We start from the raw sequence: 18,800 nt of genomic DNA on the forward strand, positions 1-18,800 counted from the left end.
TTCAAGTTTCTAAGTCATCAGGCGCCCACCTGGAGAATGAAGGAATTTATTTCAAGTTTTTAAGTCATCAGGCGCCCACCTGGATAATGAGGGAATATATTTCAAGTTTTTAGGTCATCAGGCGCCCACCTGGAGAATGAGGGAATTTATTTCAAAGTTTTTTAAGTCATCAGGCGCCCACCTGGAGAATGAGGGAATATATTTCACGTTTTTAGGTCATCAGGCGCCCACCTGGAGAATGAGGGAATTTATTTCAAAGTTTTTTAAGTCATCAGGCGCCCACCTGGAGAATGAGGGAATATATTTCAAGTTTTTAGGTCATCAGGCGCCCACCTGGAGAACGAGGAAATTTATTTCAAGTTTTTAAGTCATCAGGCGCCCACCTGGAGAATGAGAGAATATATTTCAAGTTTTTAGGTCATCAGGCGCCCACCTGGAGAATGAGGGAATTTATTTCAAGTTTTTAAGTCATCAGGCGCCCACCTGGAGAATGAGGGAATATATTTCAAGTTTTTAGGTCATCAGGCGCCCACCTGGAGAACGAGGGAATTCATTTCAGTTTAAAGTCATCAGGCGCCCACCTGGAGAACGAGGGAAGTTACTTAAGAATTCAATCCAAGTTAGAAGTAGCAAAAGTTCGCCTCGAGAATGCGAGCTGACAGTCCGAGATAACCAAAGGAAGAAGTCTCAATCCAAAATAAAAGAAAAAGGGTGAATCCAAAATGCAGAAGCCGATGAAAGATGTGAACTGCTCAAGACATGGCTGAAGTCACAAGCTTTGCATGTCCCGTCTTGATCCGAAAAGTTGAAGAAGAGAGAACTAGCACCTGCAGCTAGCAAACATTAAGGTTTAAGTCAAAAGTCCGCATGAAGAACCATTCAAGACTCAGGATCAAGCTTCAGAAGACTCATAGATAGGAATCTTGTAACTTGTAGCTGATAGGCTTAGTTAGTTTCTTTTTCATTTTGACTTTGGTGTAATAAGGAGCTCAGCAAGAAAGAGCAGCAGCAGCAGCAACAGTGAAACACAGCTTCTCGATAATTCCAGCTACCAAATTTCCAGAACTACACTGACCTGATTCCTCCATAGCCGAGGATATGTAGGCAACCTCGGAAGCAAGGTTCGGTCAAACGCTTTCAAAATGCTTCCATGGAGTATGCAAGCGGTCAAAAATCGCTCGTGTTTGCTCAATGTATCTTTGCCCGAAAACTCTTCGTATTTCCAAGCAAAGAGGGGCAGCTGTGAGCACATGATTTTTGCCCGACTAAAATACTCCTACAAAAAATTCACAAATAGAGTTTTTCTAAATTGTTTTAGGTTTTACAGAATTTGTAGGGATTTTCGGTTAATTGTTGTTTGCATTTATTTGCATATTTAACATTTTTAAATCATGAGAAAATACCAAAATGTCTAAAGTATTTCATGCATAACATTTTTGGTCTTAATTGTACTTAGGATTTAATTACATAAGTTAATTGCATTATTAAATAGAAAATCACAAAATATGGGTCATTTTTTGAATTTTTAGCTTTTAAATGCAAATTAAGTAATTCTTCCTTCATTAGTCTAAATTAATCAATCATGGTAAAATAGATAACTAGATTTATTCCTATAAATTAGATTGATTTAGCACTTAATTTAGGTTTAATTAATTAATTTTTATTAGGATTTAAGAAAAAAAAAGAAGAAAAAAAAGAAGAAAGAAAAATCGTTTGGGTTTTAAACTGGGGCCAAAACAATTTTGGCCCAAACGCTCACCTGAATTCCGCCAAGCCCAATCCCTCACCCGGTCCAATCTTACAACTAAGTGCGAACGACGTCGTTTTGGACGGATCGATCTCGACCATTCAATCCATCTCCATCCAACGGACACAGTCCACTCTCACCCCCCACATAAAAGGCCTGTTACGCGTTTCCCCTCCCCCAGAACCCTAAACCTAATTCCTAACCAAGCGGCGCCCACCCCCTTTTCTCTCCCTCCGTCGACCGAACTCGCTTGAACTCAAGCGAGTTCACCCTCCCTCCAACTCACGCACGTGGTTCCTTCACCCTCCCTCCTCCACGTCACCCATCCCGTAACGACCTCTGACAGAAAATATTCTTCTCTCCCTTAGGCTTCACGCGCTTTTTGTATTGAGAACAATCTCAGATGAATGGTGGTCGTAGGATCTGAGAGATTCAAGATCCTAGACCTCCATTTGTCCGATTTGGTTCACAAGAAAGAGAAACGGATTCTCGCGGATTTTTTGGACAGAAAGAGGAATTTTAGGGCACAACTTGAAGAAAATAGGTATGACAATTTCTGGTTTGGGTATATATATAGGGAGGTTAAGGGATTTCTTAGGGGTCCTTTTTTTTTGGAAAACAAAAATTTCAGAGAGGAAAAATCGGAAAGAAAAGCTAGGGTTCTAAAAACGTTCTTTTTTCTTCTCAATGGTTGATCTTCTTGTTGAGTTTCTGGTTTAGTTTCAGAACAAAAAAAAAAAAAAGAAACATGTTCAGTGTTCGTCTGTTCCATTCTATTTTAATTACTGTCCAAAAATTTGGAAAAAATATATTCCGTCCCTTCTTTTCAATCTGGATTTTTGAGTTGAAAATTGGACTTCGATTGAGAAGTTGTTGAGTTCGCCGCTGCTCGAGAAGCTGCCTTTTGAAGTGCAGATTTCTCTTTGTTGCTGTTCTGCTATCTAGAGGTGCGTTTAGCCACCTTGTTTAGCTTTAGCTAAATTATAAATGAAGCTGGATTTGTTTAGGTTAATCTCTTGCAATATTTCTTGCGATTTTCAGTTTGTTTGAATCTTAAATGAAAACATTAATTTGTTTATGTGCCGATTCTGTCCCGTTTCATAGATTCGTTATGTGTAATTATTGATTTGTTTCGATTTACTTTCTCTGTTAAGTTTTGAAGCTATTATGTTTTTGGTTGATTCTGATTCTATATTCAATATGTCTAAAGCCTAAATCTGTATTTGCTTGTATTTGCTACTGAATATGAAAAAATGTTAAATTCCTGGCAAGCTGTCGATTCACCGTTCTGTTATATTATTTTTGTTATTTTCTTTGTGAAATTGATTACTATATCTCAATGCTCTTCAGCATGTTACTTAGTTGGCTCTAAATATACTTCTGTTAGTATCAAGTTGGTAACCGATATTGATTTAAGTAGTATGTCTCTGATGATTCTGTGTTCTCTGCCATTTTAGTTAATTTTAGTAATCATATGAAATAGTTGAAGTTTATTTGTCCATGAATCCGTCCCACGCACGATCCGTTCCTGATTTGGAAGAATTGAAGTGTTTTATCACTGTTAGAAAATGAAGGATTATCTATGTGACTGCTTTTACGATGTTAAAATTCCTTGTTTAGGCATGAATATTGTACTGACATACTCGGCCCAGTTTGATCGAGCTATAAGTTTACTGTCGCCTTAGTCACTGGTAATTCAATAGCAGATTTGTTGAAACGTTGATCTGTCATGGATAACTTTATGTCTGATTTTGAAAGACGGAACCTTTTGGGCAATGTTTTTTTTTTCATGTTGGTTTCCTTTTGTTTGAGCAAACATGTAATGACAAAAACAAAGTTAAGTTGGAATAATCACAAACATCCCTGTAACACATAATTAGTTATTAATGACCCCTACCCTTAGCTATTTCACATGGCTTCCATCAAGAACAATATAGTCAGCCACTAATCCGTGGAATACAAGGTAGAGGATTGCATTTGATCACCCATTAAAGAACTGGACGATTAAAACCATTTGCTCAAACTCAAAATGTTTATACATAAGTCATGACCCATACATTTGAATCTCGAATTAGTTTAGAACAATAATCACCCATGAATATCGTAGCTTACTTTAGGCGCGATTAATAAATTATCGTGACTATGGGTACGGTTCCCGTGGCATAGTTATGATACGTAACCCCAATTCGAGTGTGCGTTTCACGTGACTCGGCCATAACTTCAAATAATAATAAAAATAAGCCTGTCGTAAATTGCGGGTGCATTTCATGTGGCGCGGTTTGCGACGTGTGCCAAAACGACAAGTGTACGACATCGTGACTTGTTCCAGAAATAATTCCATAAATGATTAAAAGTGTTTTAGAAAGTAAGAATGCATAATAAGCTTTAAATATGTAATAAATCAGACAATTAGGCCAAGTAGTGATTGTTAAGCGACCGTGCTAAAACCACGGAACTCGAGAGTGCTTCACACCTTCTCCCGGATTAACAGAATTCCTTACCCGGTCTTCTGTGTTCGCGGACCATAAAATAGAATCAATTTCCTCGATTTGGGATTTAAAATACATCGGTGACTTGGGACACCATAAATTATTCCAAGTGGCGACTCTGAAATAAATAAATAATTTCATTTCGATTAATGTCACTTAAATTAAAAAAACTCACTTATCCCTATCGCCCCATCGGGAAAAAGGAGGTATGACAGCCGGAGATATTCCTCTAGCATGCCATTGAATCGCTCCGTCTGGCCATCAGATTGCGGATGAAAACTTGAGCTATGACTCAATTTTGACCTGAGGCACTTAAAGAGTTGGGTCCAAAAATTGCTAGTGAAGCGTGAGTCGCGATCACTAACAATGTCTTTAGGTAAGCCCCAATATTTGACGACATGAGAGAAGAATAGTCGAGCTGTATCTTCTGCTGATATATATTGTGGGGCTGCTATAAAGGTAGCATACTTGGAAAACCGATTCACCACAACCAAGATAGTTGTGAGATCTCCGACCTTGGGCAATCCGGTGATGAAGTCCAGGGAAACGCTTTCCCAAGGTCTTTTTGGGACAGCTAGTGGTTCCAAGAGCCCTGCCTGCGTCAAGCGGTCTGACTTATCTTTCTGGCATACTAGACAAGTCTTCACATACTGAGCGACGTCATCGACCATTTGAGGCCAATAATATGCACGGCGAAGTAATGCCATGGTGCGTTCCTCGCCGGGATGACCGGCCCACAAAGTATCGTGGCATTCTGCAAGAAGAGCCCGTCGCAGATCTCCTCCTTTAGGAACATAAAGTCGGTTCACTTTCACCTTCAGGAAACCATCTTCGGTGTAGAACTGGCGAGTCTTGCCTTTCCTACCAAATCAACCAAATACTGTGCAGCAGGATCCTTGATGAGTAGATCCTGTATCTGGTCTTTTATGGTGGTGGTTACTTCGCTTCCCTTTAGGGCGGCGAGTACACACATCGAAGCTAGATCAGCTCTCCGACTGAGTGCATCAGCAACATGATTGGTCTTTCCACTTTGGTACTCCAGGTTGAAGTGAAATCCCGCTAGGAGTTCCTGCCACCTAGTCTGTCGACCGTTCAGCTTTGGCTGGGTCATGAAATGGCTAACGGCTGTGTTGTCTGTCTTGATCACGAATGGGGCTCCCAGTAGATAATGCCTCCAAAGGCGTAAGCAATGAACGACAGCCAATAATTCTTTCTCATGGGCGGCATAGCGCCGCTCTGCATCCTTCAGTTTCCGGCTCTCGTACGCTACGGGATGCCCTTCTTGTAGCAATACCCCACCAAGTGCATAGTCGGAGGCATCCGTTTGCACTTCGAAGGGCTTGGCCAAGTCAGGGAGGGCCAAGACTGGGCTACTAGACATAGCCATCTTCAACGTGTCGAAGGCCTCTGCCCGCTTGGGCCCCCAATCCCACGGGGTGGCCTTCTTGAGAAGTTCTGTCAGCGGCACTGCAATGAGGGAGTAACTTTTCACAAAACGCCGATAGAAGTTGCATAGACCAAGGAACGACCTCAAGGCATGTATATCCTTAGGAGGCGGCCATTCTATAATGGCCTGAATCTTCTGTTGGTCCATCTTGATCCTCCCTTCCTCGATGACATGTCCGAGGAAGTCAATTTGTTTTTGAGCAAAGGAGCACTTGGATAGCTTCGCATATAATTCGTGCTCCCGCAATCGGGCTAGGACCTTCCGCAAATGCTCCAGGTGTTCTTCTAGTGTCTGGCTATATACCACAATGTCATCCAAATAAACCACGACGAATTCATCAATGTATTCTCGGAAGACTTGGTTCATCAAGGTGCAAAATGTGGCTGGCGCGTTAGTCAAGCCAAAGGGCATAACCAGGAAGTCGTACGACCCATATCTTGTCACACAGGTCGTCTTGTGCTCATCACCATCTGCAATCCGAACTTGCCAATAACCTGTCCTCAGGTCTATTTTGGTGAATACCGTCGCACCACCCAGTCTATCAAACAAGTCTGCCATTAGCGGAATAGGATACTTGTTTTTCACGATGATTTTGTTTAGAGCCCGGTAATCCACACAGAGTCGTAAACTACCATCATGTTTCTTTTGGAATAGCACAGGGGACCCGTATGGGGACTTGGAGGGCACGTTGATCCCTATGTCTAGCATTTTCGTCAATTGTCTCCGAAGCTCGGAGAGTTCGGGTTGTGACATTCTGTACGGTGCCCGGGCAGGTGGCTTCGCACCCGGCACCAACTCAATCTCATGGTCCACAGTTCGCCTAGGCGGAAGGCGCTTTGGCATGTCTTGTGGCATGATGTCTTCAAATTCCAGAAGCAACTCCTTCACGGGTGCAGGAATGGGACCCGAGGAGCGTTCTATATCTTCCATGCAGAGGGTTGCCAAGAACGTGGGTTCATGTCTTTTTACCCCCTTCTTCAACTGCAAGGCCGAGATGTTCTCGGCTGTCATCTTCATGGCAATGCACGAAATAATGCAGGGCTTGGCCCCATTTACTCCTATCATCAGTAGCATGTCTGCATACGGTGCGGGCATGGTATTGGTCTGTCTCGGGAATTCCAACCCCACTATTAACTCAAAGTCATCTATGATCACTACGCGCAGGTTGAACTTTCCTTCATAAGGGCCAAGCTTCACTGGTACTTCTTTGGCTATTCCACCCACTGGTTGAGGTGGTGAGTTGATAGCCTTCACACGACCTTTGCCCTTTCCTACAACTAGTCCAAGACGCTCCACCTGAGTCGAGGCTAAATAGTTATGGGTGGCACCCGTGTCTATCATTGCCCGAATGGGCTTGCCATTTACCTTCATGTCAACGAACATTAAGGTCCTCTCTTGATGAGGAGGAGTCCTCAAATTCGCCTTCTTATTTCCTTTCCTGGCAATTGGACAGGGGTCCTTCTTCTTGCGGATACCGGCACTGGTTCCCGCTAAGGGCTCAGAAATGGAGCCAACAATTGCATTGAATGCACCTACTGGCTCGGTCTGGTCCGCATCATCGGCGTCGTCATCCGTCCCATCCTCAAAAGCTTGATGGGCGTTCATTTGTGCATGTGGGCATTCATTATTCCAATGTGGTCCGCCGCAATGACGACATCCTGAGGGGGGCTTCCTTCCCCGATCATTGTTGTTAGATGCAGCACTAGTACTGCCGGAAGAGGGAGCCTTGGATTTGGGTGCACTCCGGTCTCCTCCACTTCTGCTAGGGCCACCAGTGTTTGGTTGGCCCCCTTTGTATCCTCCTCGGACAGGCTGTTAAGGCCTATCCTTCCGGGCTTCCACTTGGTAATCCCCAAGGCACTCTGCTGCTTGGATTGCCTTAGGTAACGTGTCTACCCTTTGTCTCTACAACTCCATCTGGGCATAAGGTTTCAACCCTTCCAAGAAGGTGAAGAGTTTGTCTTTGTCCCCCATGTCACGGATGTTAAGCATGAGCGCGGAGAATTCCCGCACGTAATCTCGCACTGATTTGGTCTGGCGGAGCTCCCGCAACTTTCTCCTGGCATTGTACTCAACATTTTCGGGGAAGAACTGTAGGCGTATGGCTGCCTTCAGTTCCGCCCATGTCTCGAGGGCATCTTCACCAGCCTTGATGGCTTCGTACTTCACCCGCCACCAGAGTTTGGCATCACCCTGAAGATACATGGCAGCAGTTGCTACCTTCTTAGCTTCTTCTAGGCCTCCCACGGCATCGAAGTATTGCTCGATGTCGAAAATGAAATTTTCCACTTCTTTGGCATTCCGAGCTCCACTGTATGGCTTTGGCTCAGGAATTTTCAGCTTTTGTGCCATAGGGGCGAGGTTCACACCACCCCTAAATTGGTTTCCGCCTCCTCAAAGTAGGCCTTGTAAAGCAGCATTGACAACATTGAGCTGGCCTGTCAAGTTGTCTATAGTTTGTTGCATGGCAGTCACCATGTCTGCCTCTTGTTCCCTGTTGGCTAAATCCTCGGCACGCTCCTGCTGGAGGACCTCAAATTTACCAAAAATTTCAGCTGCCTCTGCGGCTGCTGTTTGTCGGTCTCCTTCAGAGTCGCAACTGATGTTTTTTATGTCAACTTCGGCCTGGATGAGTCTGCGGTCCAGGTCGTCCAACCTTTGCACTAGGCTGGTCTTTAGATCGGGCAACATTTCCATGATGGGCCGTAATGAGTCAACCGTTCCCTCAAGGGTCGCGATGCGATCCCTATAATTCACCATGGTCAGAAATGGTGGTAATTGCAATGTAATCCCTCATCCGATGTCGAGCCTAGGCTCTGATACCAACTGTTACGCGGCGCCTTCCTGAAGTTCCTTGGAAGGGCGACGTAAGGCTAAGCAACCGATGTCAGTACGGTTGTTGTCCGCCAACTGAGGTCCCCTCCGTACGCTAGACTAGATTGTCAGTGTCGTACGGGAAAACCAATGTCATGAGCAATTGAAAGAGAGCAGAAAAGAGAATTGAGAATGAAAGAAAGCTTGATTGCATTGAATGAAAGCTATTACAGAAAACAAGACGGTGTCGGGGGAGACACCAGTACAGAGAATTGTTTGCTTGCTTGAAAGTTTTGATTGCTTGGTCCCCCTTAATAATGCTTAAAAAAATAAACCAAAGTTACATGACTAGATCTATGAAAGCTGGAAAATAACACTTAAAGAAAATGCAGCAAAACTACTCTATATTTACAATGAAAAGGACTTAGTCTTCTACAAAGCAGCAACAAGTCCATTGGCAGCAACTTTGTCTTTAGCATCAGGGTTTGCGCGCGCGGCATTGTCTACGCGCGCGGCGCTGTTGGCATCTGCCTGTGGCTGGGCATTGGCAATGGCTATCGGTGGGGCGACAGAGGCACATGCGCGCTTGTCACTTGGAGCTGCAGAGACCACGGGGCCGACCGTGGCGACGGGCATTGGAAGGCTGGCCAGGACGCCACGGGGCGCGTCCAAGGGGTCATGGGGCATGGTTGGAAAGTCGCCCATGACAGTTAACATGCAAGCAGAATAAGCAGCAACACCATTAAGCTCAGGCAAAGAAAGATTACTACCAGCAAAGTTAGCAGACCCCTCAAAGTTGGGTTGAGGATTGGAATCAACAAGACTGGATTGTTGCAGTAAACTCAAGAGTTAGGAATACTGCTCCATGGTAAGACCAGGTATACCAGAAACTGGACCATTGGAACCAGATGTTGTAGAATAATTAGAATTTTTAGAAGACTCAACATTTGCGGCAGTCCCAGTCCTTTTGCCCTTGGTAAACTTGAAACCTTGTGGAAATCCAATCAATTTATAACACTTATCAATTGTATGACCACTTTTTTGCAGTACTTGCAGGATAAGTCTTTGTTCTGATTAGGAACCAGCCTCTGATTAGGTGAGTCAAAATTGACCTTTTGAGTGTACTGCCTTTGGGGCTGAAAATGAGGAGGAAACCTAGTAGGTGTAGTTGCATTTGCATTGAAAGATGCTAGGTCAGGTGTGAAATGAGTATTGGGAGTCACTTGTCTCTGCTTTTCATCTTGCAGAAGAATGTTATACACATTATCAAGTGAAGGAAGTGGATTCATCATGAGGATGTTGCTTCTGACAGTTATATAAGTTTCATTCAGGCCCATTAAGAATTGGTGAACTTTATTTTCTTCATCTTCCCTCAACAAACCCTCATTCGCAGCACAAGTGCATGTATTTGCATGATTTGAATCCATAACCCCTAATTCATCTCATAATTTCTTTAACTTGTTGAAATAAAAAGCTATATCAAGAGGTCCCTCACATGTGGAAGCCAATTCTTTTTTAATTTCAAATTTTTTTGTTCCATTAATAGTTCCATACCCATTGTTCAATTGTTTCCAGATGTTTTCAACAGTGTCAGAATAATGGACACTCTCAGCAATCTCAGGTATGAGTGAGCTGGTTAACCAGGATATAACCATGTTGTTACACCTGTCCCACTGTTTAGACTCAGGGGAACCAGCAGCCGGCTTAGGAAAACTACCATCAATGAATGCAATTTTATTCCTAGCCGGCAAGGACACAATAATGCTCCTTCTCCACCCACCAAAATCACAACCAGAAAAAAGAACAGCAACTAAGGACATCCCAGGTATATCAGACGAATGAAGGAATAATGGACTAGAAGCACGTGGTGTAAATTCAAAATCAGCAGTAGTACTACTAGACCCGTTAGCCATGACTAAAATTAGACGGAGAAACACCAGCAAAACTATACCACAAAATCAACAGAAATATACCACAGGATTTAACTTCAACCAACAGTGCTCAATAACCAGCAGAAACAATATAGAAAATAAAACGTGTTTACCAGCCTTCTTCGCAACCGGAGAAGAACAACCTTGAAAAACAAATGCATGACGTCACTGAAGATAACGATGTTTCGGACCAGGTAGAGTGTAGAGTCACAAACTCTAGTTTCGAACTTTATCTCGAAACCGGAGAAATTCGACAAAATACACCAACAATCGGAGTGAAAGCTCAACAAAGTAGGAGAAAATCACTATGAAACCAACAAGTCTTCGCCGGAAACTGAGAAATTGACGAAGTGAGTGAATCCAGACGAAAATCAAACCTGAACGGAATTGGACGAGGGTACCATCGATCGACTCGAGAGATGAAGATCTACAATATTCCCGGCTCTGATACCATGTAAAGTTTCGATTTGTACCAGAAATCAAAGAAGAAATAGTACATTAGGGCTTAAGAGAAGGAAGAGCAAAGAAGAACAGTGCTGTAATTTTATTCATCCTTTTTGTAAAAAATGAATCCCTTTACTGCTGAAGGTTCTAGAATTTGTATTTATATACAAGGGTAAAAACGTAAAGAACTAATGCTAATTATGTGGGCCGACTCGACAGAGTGTGGGCTGCTAAGTAATGTGGGATGCTAAGCCCAATACAAATAAATACATATCAAGCTTCTGCATAGACTATGTAAGTCCAACATTTCGTGCCTTTTTTTTTCGTTTCTGCCATTGGACTAACATTTTTTGCAAGCAGTATTGACTAGCTGGAGGTCTCGAACTTGTGCATCTAATTGCTTGAAAATACTCTCTTTATCTTATTTAGTTGGTCTCAATACGTTAAAATGAATTATAAAAAAAAAGGTAAACTGCTCTCTCCGCATTATTTTGGGTAAAATCGAGTGTGGAATGGAGAATCTCTTGGCAGAGAACACTTTTTGAAATATTCAGATTAATCGAGCCAATGAATATCATATAAATTATGTAAAAAAAAAAAAACTGAATATTGTTAATTATGACTAGGCTAGAGGAACAAAGTTAAACTTTAAACTAGCTGAAAATTTCTAAAGAATTGTATATATAGTTTTTCAGTTCATCTGAGTAGAATAAGAGATTAATGTCTGTGTCATCAAATTTTGAAGTCTTATTTTTAGTGTGAGCTTTTCTTATTGAGAAGAAGCAGACTGCATATATTGCAAATGAAGAGTTTGTCAAGAAATGACAAAAACAATTATTAATGTAAGCTAGATATAAAAAAGACATGAATTTTACTAAGCAGGTGTGCTGTCTTCACTTAATTATTATCCTACAATAAATCAACATGATTATTAAAATTGAGTTTTGGATTATATAATAACAGCAAAAATGTTACAGCTAGCCTATGACATTTGGATTTGAGTTTGGTTTGATTTTGGACTACCAAGTTCTAGAAAACCTTTTGGCAAAATATTTTGAGGAAAAGTTTTGTGCTTAGATTACAAAGAACAAACTTTGTAGCAGGGAAAGATTGAGGACATCTCTTGCTTTGATACAATAGTAAACCATAAATGAATATAACCACCGGCTAAATAACATACTCCTTTACAAGCTCTATTTGCTGGTACACATTGAAGGTTGTGTCAGAATTGGAGTAGTTATTCCAAAAAATGTTTAGCCTTTCGAGATGAGGGGGTTGGAAGAGGGTGCTACTGGAATCAATCGTCCCTACAAGCAGGCTGCAATTGAGGTCTAGTTCAATCACTTGGCCTGACATCTTATCACATTTCACTCGATCCTATAGGCAGTAAGCTGCGCTCATATTCCATGAAATTATTTTAGATAAGATTCTAACTGCGCTCATATTCCATGAAATTATTTTAGATAAGATTCTAACTATCGTAATGACAAATACTAGATGAGGGACCTTCAGTAAGCGTTTTGTTGAATTTTAGTAGGTAATGCTTTGATCTTTGGGGCACAGTTGAAGTACGGACGAAGAAATCTTATCAAAAAAGAGCATGGCCATCTAGTATTTGTGGTTACTATAGTAAGAAATCTTATCCAAAAACAATACCATGGAATAAGAGCGGAGATTGCTGCCTATGGGAAGGAGTGAACTGTGATGAGATGTCGGGCCACATGATTGAACTTGACCTTAGTTGCAGCCTGCTTACCCGGGACGATTGATTCCAATAGCAGCCTCTTCCAACTCTCTAATCTCTAAAGGCTAAACTTTTCTTGGAATAACTTCTCCTATTCTCACATCTCAGCAGATAGATGACTTTAACTGATCTACTAAGAAATATGGCAATTGCTGATACACATGTTAGAGCTGGTGGTGGATTCTTCCAATCAAGTGCTGGTCATGAGTCACTAGTCAGTCACCAAATAATCCCTATGGGTCTGCACTCTGTTAACTAAACATTGTAGGCGAGAGTCCAAGGAATCTGTGTGCTATACAGATGCCTTTGCCGCCTTCGCCTGGTGTCAAGAATTTCCTGATAACGACATGACCACAAGAGCCAAAACTTAGAGAAAGTACAAATAAAGAGGAAAACAATGTACAAAAAGATAATGGATATAGAAAATTAAGTTATAGAAATGTTAGGTTAACAAGAATTTAATAGAGCAGATATTTAAAATGCTAATAAGATTCCAAAAGAACACTATACAGTTCAAGCGAGTGCATGTTTTGATGTCATTTTATATCCATATAAGATCGTATATCGAAAAGATCAATATTGGCATGATAAAATAAACATCAGAAGTTTTAAAGATCTCATGGCATGACTAGGTCCTTATGATGACCGTTTTTAGTTGTAGCACTACCAGCCAGCTGAAAACAGCGGCCAATTTTTGCATGGGATAGCATTTCGACACTAGAAAATAGACATATTTGGCTAATACGGTATACCATTTCATTACTGAAAAGTAAAATGACTTTTAATGATATATCTACAATGGTTGTTTGTAAGGGAGGTCAAATGGAACTTTTAGCTAAGCAAGCTAATTAATAAAGCACTTCATAACATTTAAAAGTATTGCTGGAACCTAGATTCGCTCAGCTATAGATCTACCAAAGTAGCTAATGAGTAAAGTGAAGAACTTAAGGTTAGAGAGCACACCGTTAAATCAAAGTTTTGAAGTCCTCCCCTATGATCATGTATAGGAACTGATCCTTCTCCACTCTGGTATTTGTTTCTATATTCTGTCTGAGCTATACCACCGTCATCTTTTGATTTTGACCTTTGACTTTTTCTGTACCAAAGACCATAAATTTTAATCTTGAGCCAGGTCTTCCCAAAACCTCATAGTTTAAATTTCTTCTGGTGTATCAACCTCAAATACAATCTAAGTGATCTGCTTCTGGATGTTGTAACATTTAACAGTTCCAACCAGAGCAAGTGATTCAAAAATGGCCTGCAGAAGTTGCTCGGGGAAATCTTCGACATGAGCAAGTCCATGATGGTTTTGCACTGAATTCAAAACCCTGCCAACTATCTGAAGAGGAGAATAAGAAGACGAAATTATGATACTGCCAAGTATTTACCCCATGCAGTTGATTCGATAGACTACAATAATTTCCATGATTGGCAAAAAGGACCAACCTTTCGTGCATAGCCACCAAAGGCCACACCAGCTATCAAAGCATTCGGTGAATGTAAGGAACTCGAGGGAATTTTCTCATAATCTGAAGCCTCTGAAGAAATGTGCAAATTGATATTAAAAGTTCAGTTTTATGAGGAACATGAACTTAATAAAGTGAGGACTGTGGAGTTAATACCATGTATGGTTGTTTTTTGGAATAATCTCTCCTTTTTCAAACCCTCTATGGTGTGAGCATTTGTACCACCCGCCAGTTGAAGAAAACCTATGGCGTACGAAGAATCTTCAAGTTGCACCAGCGAGTATTTTATAGAAACAATGAGTTGTTGCAAGCAGTAGCAAACGAATTAGTTTTATGTGGATACCTTTAGGCTTGTTTCCAGCAGAGGCCAATTTTCGTGCAAAAGCAATTACATCTCTCGTGGCACCTCGCCCAATATCTCCACTCATAGGTCGACCATCCAACTTCAATTCATGATAATAAATGGAAATTGTGAGAAATATCTTTGGAGAGTCCTAGCTTCTAAATAAGTATTGCAATAGGACGCATGATTTGCACCTGCCATAAGTTGAAGCATTGTATGTTGGTTTCCATTATGGAGTACATAGCTTCCATTGCCGATATGGTTGAATCTCTCAAGTCTGGAAAGCTAACCTACAGGAAACCAAGATAAAAACAAATTATGTAACTTACTCTTTTGAAATGGAATAATTTTTTTAACTTACTAGATGATAGTATTTAATGTAGCCATCAGAGATCAGAAAATGAATAACAGCTTCACATACTGCGACGAGCTTCAGATTTGCAGTTGAGTTCCCCAACCCAGTCCAGAGTTCTCTAAATACTGCAGGCACCCTATTCCAAAAATGAGGATGCAGATAAAATACATTTGCTAGCTACAAATGATGTCACTTTGATAATGTGACCCCGACTCTTGAAAACCATGGAAGTAGAACTTTTATCCTTAAAAACTTACGAAATAGAACCATGTCTACATTTTATTTGTGATTTTTGTTGTTAAAGAATTTAGAAAAACCAAAGTCAGAGTGTATTAGTCTGCCTACACACTACCCTCCCCAGACCCCACGGTGTGGGATAATACTGGGTATGTTGTTGTTGTTGTTGTTGTTGTAAAATCAGAGTGTATTACAATTTACAACAATATATCTTGAGTAGGTACCTGTTCTACGGGTTAAGTTTGTGTTTCAATAGAATAAGTAGTGAAATTCACACTTAAATGATTTCGGGGAATATATTAACCAAAACATTTTGTATGCTAACCTTGCACTGGTATGAATTTCTATGGCATCAACATCATCCCTTTCAAGAAGTTCAGCTGTAGCAGTAACATCTCTCACGTATGTAATAGCTCCTAAATCAACAAAAGATTTTTTCATGAATTAAATGTGCACACAAAAACAACAATGCTAACATTAAAGGGAACAGAGCTAATGGTATAAAAAGATGAGCAGCGGCACGCAAAAACCGTGGTGACAGAGAAAGAAATAGATTTCTTTTTCTTTTTCTTTTTTTTTTTGGGGGGGGGGGGGGGGAATGGAGAGAATGATCAGATTAATGGAGCTCACTTATTTTGTCATAAGGACAAACCGGAAGGCAACGACCACAGCCGTAACAGCGCTCAGCCAAAACTCCGCCCTGCTATAGTTACAGATGCAACCATTAGAAATGAACATGAATAAACTTTAAAATGAATATAACAGGGGGCAGCCACAAGGTTAAGTGTATGATAGATAAAATCAAGGGAATTGGAAACAGAAAGAACCTTTTGCAATATTGCATTAGCAGGACAGACTTTCTCACAAGGTCTTGTGCAATCCTGAGGGCAATCATCCGGATCAAATTCTGCCACAATATCACACAAAACAGGAGTATCAAATTCAATCGTCTTATTTCGCGATATTTCCAGTGATCCATGAGTAATCCTTCATGGTAAAAATACAACCTCAGGTCTTTGAGCTAATTTTCTCAGTACCATTCATTTTTTTACAAAAAGGGTTGCTGTCTTCATATTTCATGAGATTGACAAATAATAGACTCTATCGAAAATGACCATGCATTATAAGCTACTGTGTTTGATAAACTAGATTAGTTTGAGCTAAATTCTCTTCAGGTGATTCTCCGTTCAATTTTTGGAAAAAGTAAGATTTGATGATACTTTAAAGCTCACTAAAAGACTTGATATTAGGAAGGCTGAATACGGATGACAAGTTCTTCAAAACAAGAATATCCAAAGTAAAAATATACTCAATGAAGTTAGCATTTCACAATTTCTAATGCTTCAGAAGATTATACACTCCAATCAGAAGCCAATTATTTTTTAATAAACCGAGAAGTCTTGAGGCTCAGTAGCGCATGGTTCAAAACTCGGTGGACAACGGCCTGCCTCTCTATCCTTCTCCACTTAAATACCATATTTTTGTTGACAGCAGGTTTTTGTCTATGGCAGGGTCCCAATCCGAAGCCTACTTATACTAAACAAAACCAAAAAACTTTTACCCCTACATCAGGTAACCAAGATTGTTGAGTATCAGAGAGGACAAATATGCTGATCGGAATCAGGGTGGGGAGAATTACCAGCTTTACGAAAATGAAGATCTTCATCGTCATTAACACTGATCATTACCCAAGGCCTGCGAATGGGCACAATCGCTCTGGCTGCTTCTATTCCTTCGCTTACAGCATTCACCACTGATGCCTCAGCAGCACAGTCGATGCAATCAACTACAATCAACACACAAACTCACCAATCCAATCCTATGCAAGAAGTACTAGTACCAAAACTATAAAGAGATAGTTAACAATTCATTTTTCACCTCCAGCAAGAGTATAAACCAGAGAAAGGTTCCTGATGTCGACCAAATCCTACAAAAACCAATAAAGATACAATTGCTTAAATAACTTAACATGTTTATGCATTTTGTATAATCTTCAAACTTAGTTTGTACTAGCTTCGTTACACTTTATATGACAGTATTCGACTGCAGATGGAGATTAAGATGCGAACTTTAACTCTATATATATGTATACAGATAATATTAGTGATTACTATAACAGAAAAAAGATCAGTGATAGTAGAAAAAAATATGAAAATGCTACTACAACTACAACAACAACAAAACCCTCAAACCCAAACTAATGACCATTTATTAAAATAATGATTCAAATCAGTTTGATAGATAAACATATCATCAAAGTTCAAGATTTGAATATAATAATGAATTTGAACTCTGCCAAGTGGTGAAATTTATACAAAATTGAAATAGTATCAAACATTTTGAGGCAATCCTTAAACGATAGAATGTCATATAAACTGGGATTGAAGTAGTTGAATTTAATACATAGTCCCTCTGTCCCAATTTATGTGGCATTGTTTGACTGAGCATAGTGTTTAAGAAAGGAAGACAACTTTTTTGAAACTTGTAGTCTAAAACAAGACTTAGACATTTTCTTTTTGAAAAATTCCCAGGGAAACCCTCAGTCCTTGCCCTTTGGGTGCGCACGGGGTAACCTGCTCACTGTGCAATAGCTCGCAAACCACATAGGAGACGTAAACCGCACTAGGCAAGCCCGTTGCGACGAGCTCTGACTAAGGGCAGGGGCGGATGTAGAGTTTGGCCATCGGGTTCATCTGAACCCAGTACTTTCAACACGGAGCATATATTTATGTGTAAAAATTCATTAAAATTGCACTAAATAATAGGTCTGAACCCACAATTTTAAAAATATAATGGATTCAATGCTAAAAATCTTAAAAGCTGAAACCATAAAATCTAAATCCTGGATCCGCCTCTAACTAAGGAGGCTGCTGGCGAAGGGAATCAATTCCAGGTGTGGGAAATCACTCACCCAACCAACTCAACAAACCTTGAGGGCAAGATATAGACATTTGTATGGCTATAAATTTAGTAAAAGCTTAATGTTAAAATATTTCTAAATATAGAAAGGTGTTATCCTTTTTTTTTAACAAAACGAAAAGGGAAATTGTGTCATCTAAAATGGGACAGAGGGAGTAAAAATAAGCTCAAAAGAAAGATCAGGTGCAGAAAAGTGTAAAGGTGAAGTCTTTAGAGTAAATGAGGGGTTAGGTGAAAACCTCAAAGCTAGCACCACAAATGAGCTTAACCCAATTGCCTTTTTGGAGAGATTCAACAGGAGAATTACTGATACAAGGAATCACTGTTTTCTTTACGATGCTTTTCACTTTCTCAAGATCATTGTAGCTGCTGGAATTAAGCGGAGCTGTAATAGAGATACCAGATAATTAATTCAAGAAAACTGAAATAAATAAAAGGAAATATTAACTGAAATCCCATATGATGATAGAATAGAGAGAATACCTCTCAATTTGGTACTAAGTGAAGCATAGCAAGGAATGCTCAGAGCCATCATCTTGTTACAATAGTAGCTCCGTTTGGCAAGAATCTGTGATTACTCTTTGTTATCTGAAAAATCTCACATTTTTTTATATTACAAGATTACCCCCTTTAACTGTTTGAAAATAATATTAGTAACCCCTCTATTTTATCGAAAACAATATTAGTAACCCTCTATTTTATGGAGTATAGTTTTCATCTTTTTGTTAACTCCATTTTACTGGTTTCATTTTAGGATAAAACGTTTTATGTCGAAAGCAATTACACACTCATAATTAAACTCCAAATGTAAGTCTGATTAAGAAAGAAAAAGTACTAATCACACCATTATAATCTTGGTCGATA

General features: G+C 40.2%; 2 protein-coding genes across 7 annotated transcripts in view; both read right to left on the reverse strand.

Annotated features, from left to right (window-relative positions):
* Nucleotides 1–18,526, reverse strand: part of LOC104090531 (uncharacterized) — a 40,235-nt gene extending 21,709 nt beyond the window's left edge. Inside the window, exons 1-15 of one of the 6 annotated variants that reach the window (XM_033654636.2) lie at nt 18,420–18,526; nt 18,176–18,321; nt 16,896–16,944; nt 16,657–16,803; nt 15,845–15,924; nt 15,648–15,720; nt 15,343–15,433; nt 14,787–14,916; nt 14,620–14,715; nt 14,426–14,525; nt 14,239–14,343; nt 14,063–14,154; nt 13,794–13,955; nt 13,580–13,712; nt 11,900–12,952 (exon numbers count right to left, since the gene is read on the reverse strand). In XM_033654636.2, coding sequence (XP_033510527.1) covers nt 13,806–13,955; nt 14,063–14,154; nt 14,239–14,343; nt 14,426–14,525; nt 14,620–14,715; nt 14,787–14,916; nt 15,343–15,433; nt 15,648–15,720; nt 15,845–15,924; nt 16,657–16,803; nt 16,896–16,944; nt 18,176–18,321; nt 18,420–18,471 — 1,311 coding nt within the window. In that variant the 5' untranslated portion in view covers nt 18,472–18,526 and the 3' untranslated portion in view covers nt 11,900–12,952; nt 13,580–13,712; nt 13,794–13,805. Of the gene's footprint in view, nt 1–9,267; nt 12,953–13,579; nt 13,956–14,062; nt 14,155–14,238; nt 14,344–14,425; nt 14,526–14,619; nt 14,716–14,786; nt 14,917–15,342; nt 15,434–15,647; nt 15,721–15,844; nt 15,925–16,656; nt 16,804–16,895; nt 16,945–18,175; nt 18,322–18,419 lie in introns of those variants that run through there. The other 5 variants (XM_070191775.1, XM_033654637.2, XM_009595650.4 and 2 more) reach the window with 5 other exon arrangements.
* LOC138903424 (uncharacterized) lies at nt 9,940–10,410 on the reverse strand. The gene has a single exon (XM_070191395.1). It carries the CDS (start codon nt 10,408–10,410, stop codon nt 9,940–9,942), a length of 471 nt encoding a protein of 156 aa, XP_070047496.1.
* Nucleotides 18,527–18,800: the final 274 nt, after the last annotated feature.

The sequence above is a fragment of the Nicotiana tomentosiformis genome, chromosome 12 (genome assembly GCF_000390325.3).
Source record: "Nicotiana tomentosiformis chromosome 12, ASM39032v3, whole genome shotgun sequence".
In the NCBI taxonomy this organism is placed as follows: domain Eukaryota; kingdom Viridiplantae; phylum Streptophyta; class Magnoliopsida; order Solanales; family Solanaceae; genus Nicotiana; species Nicotiana tomentosiformis.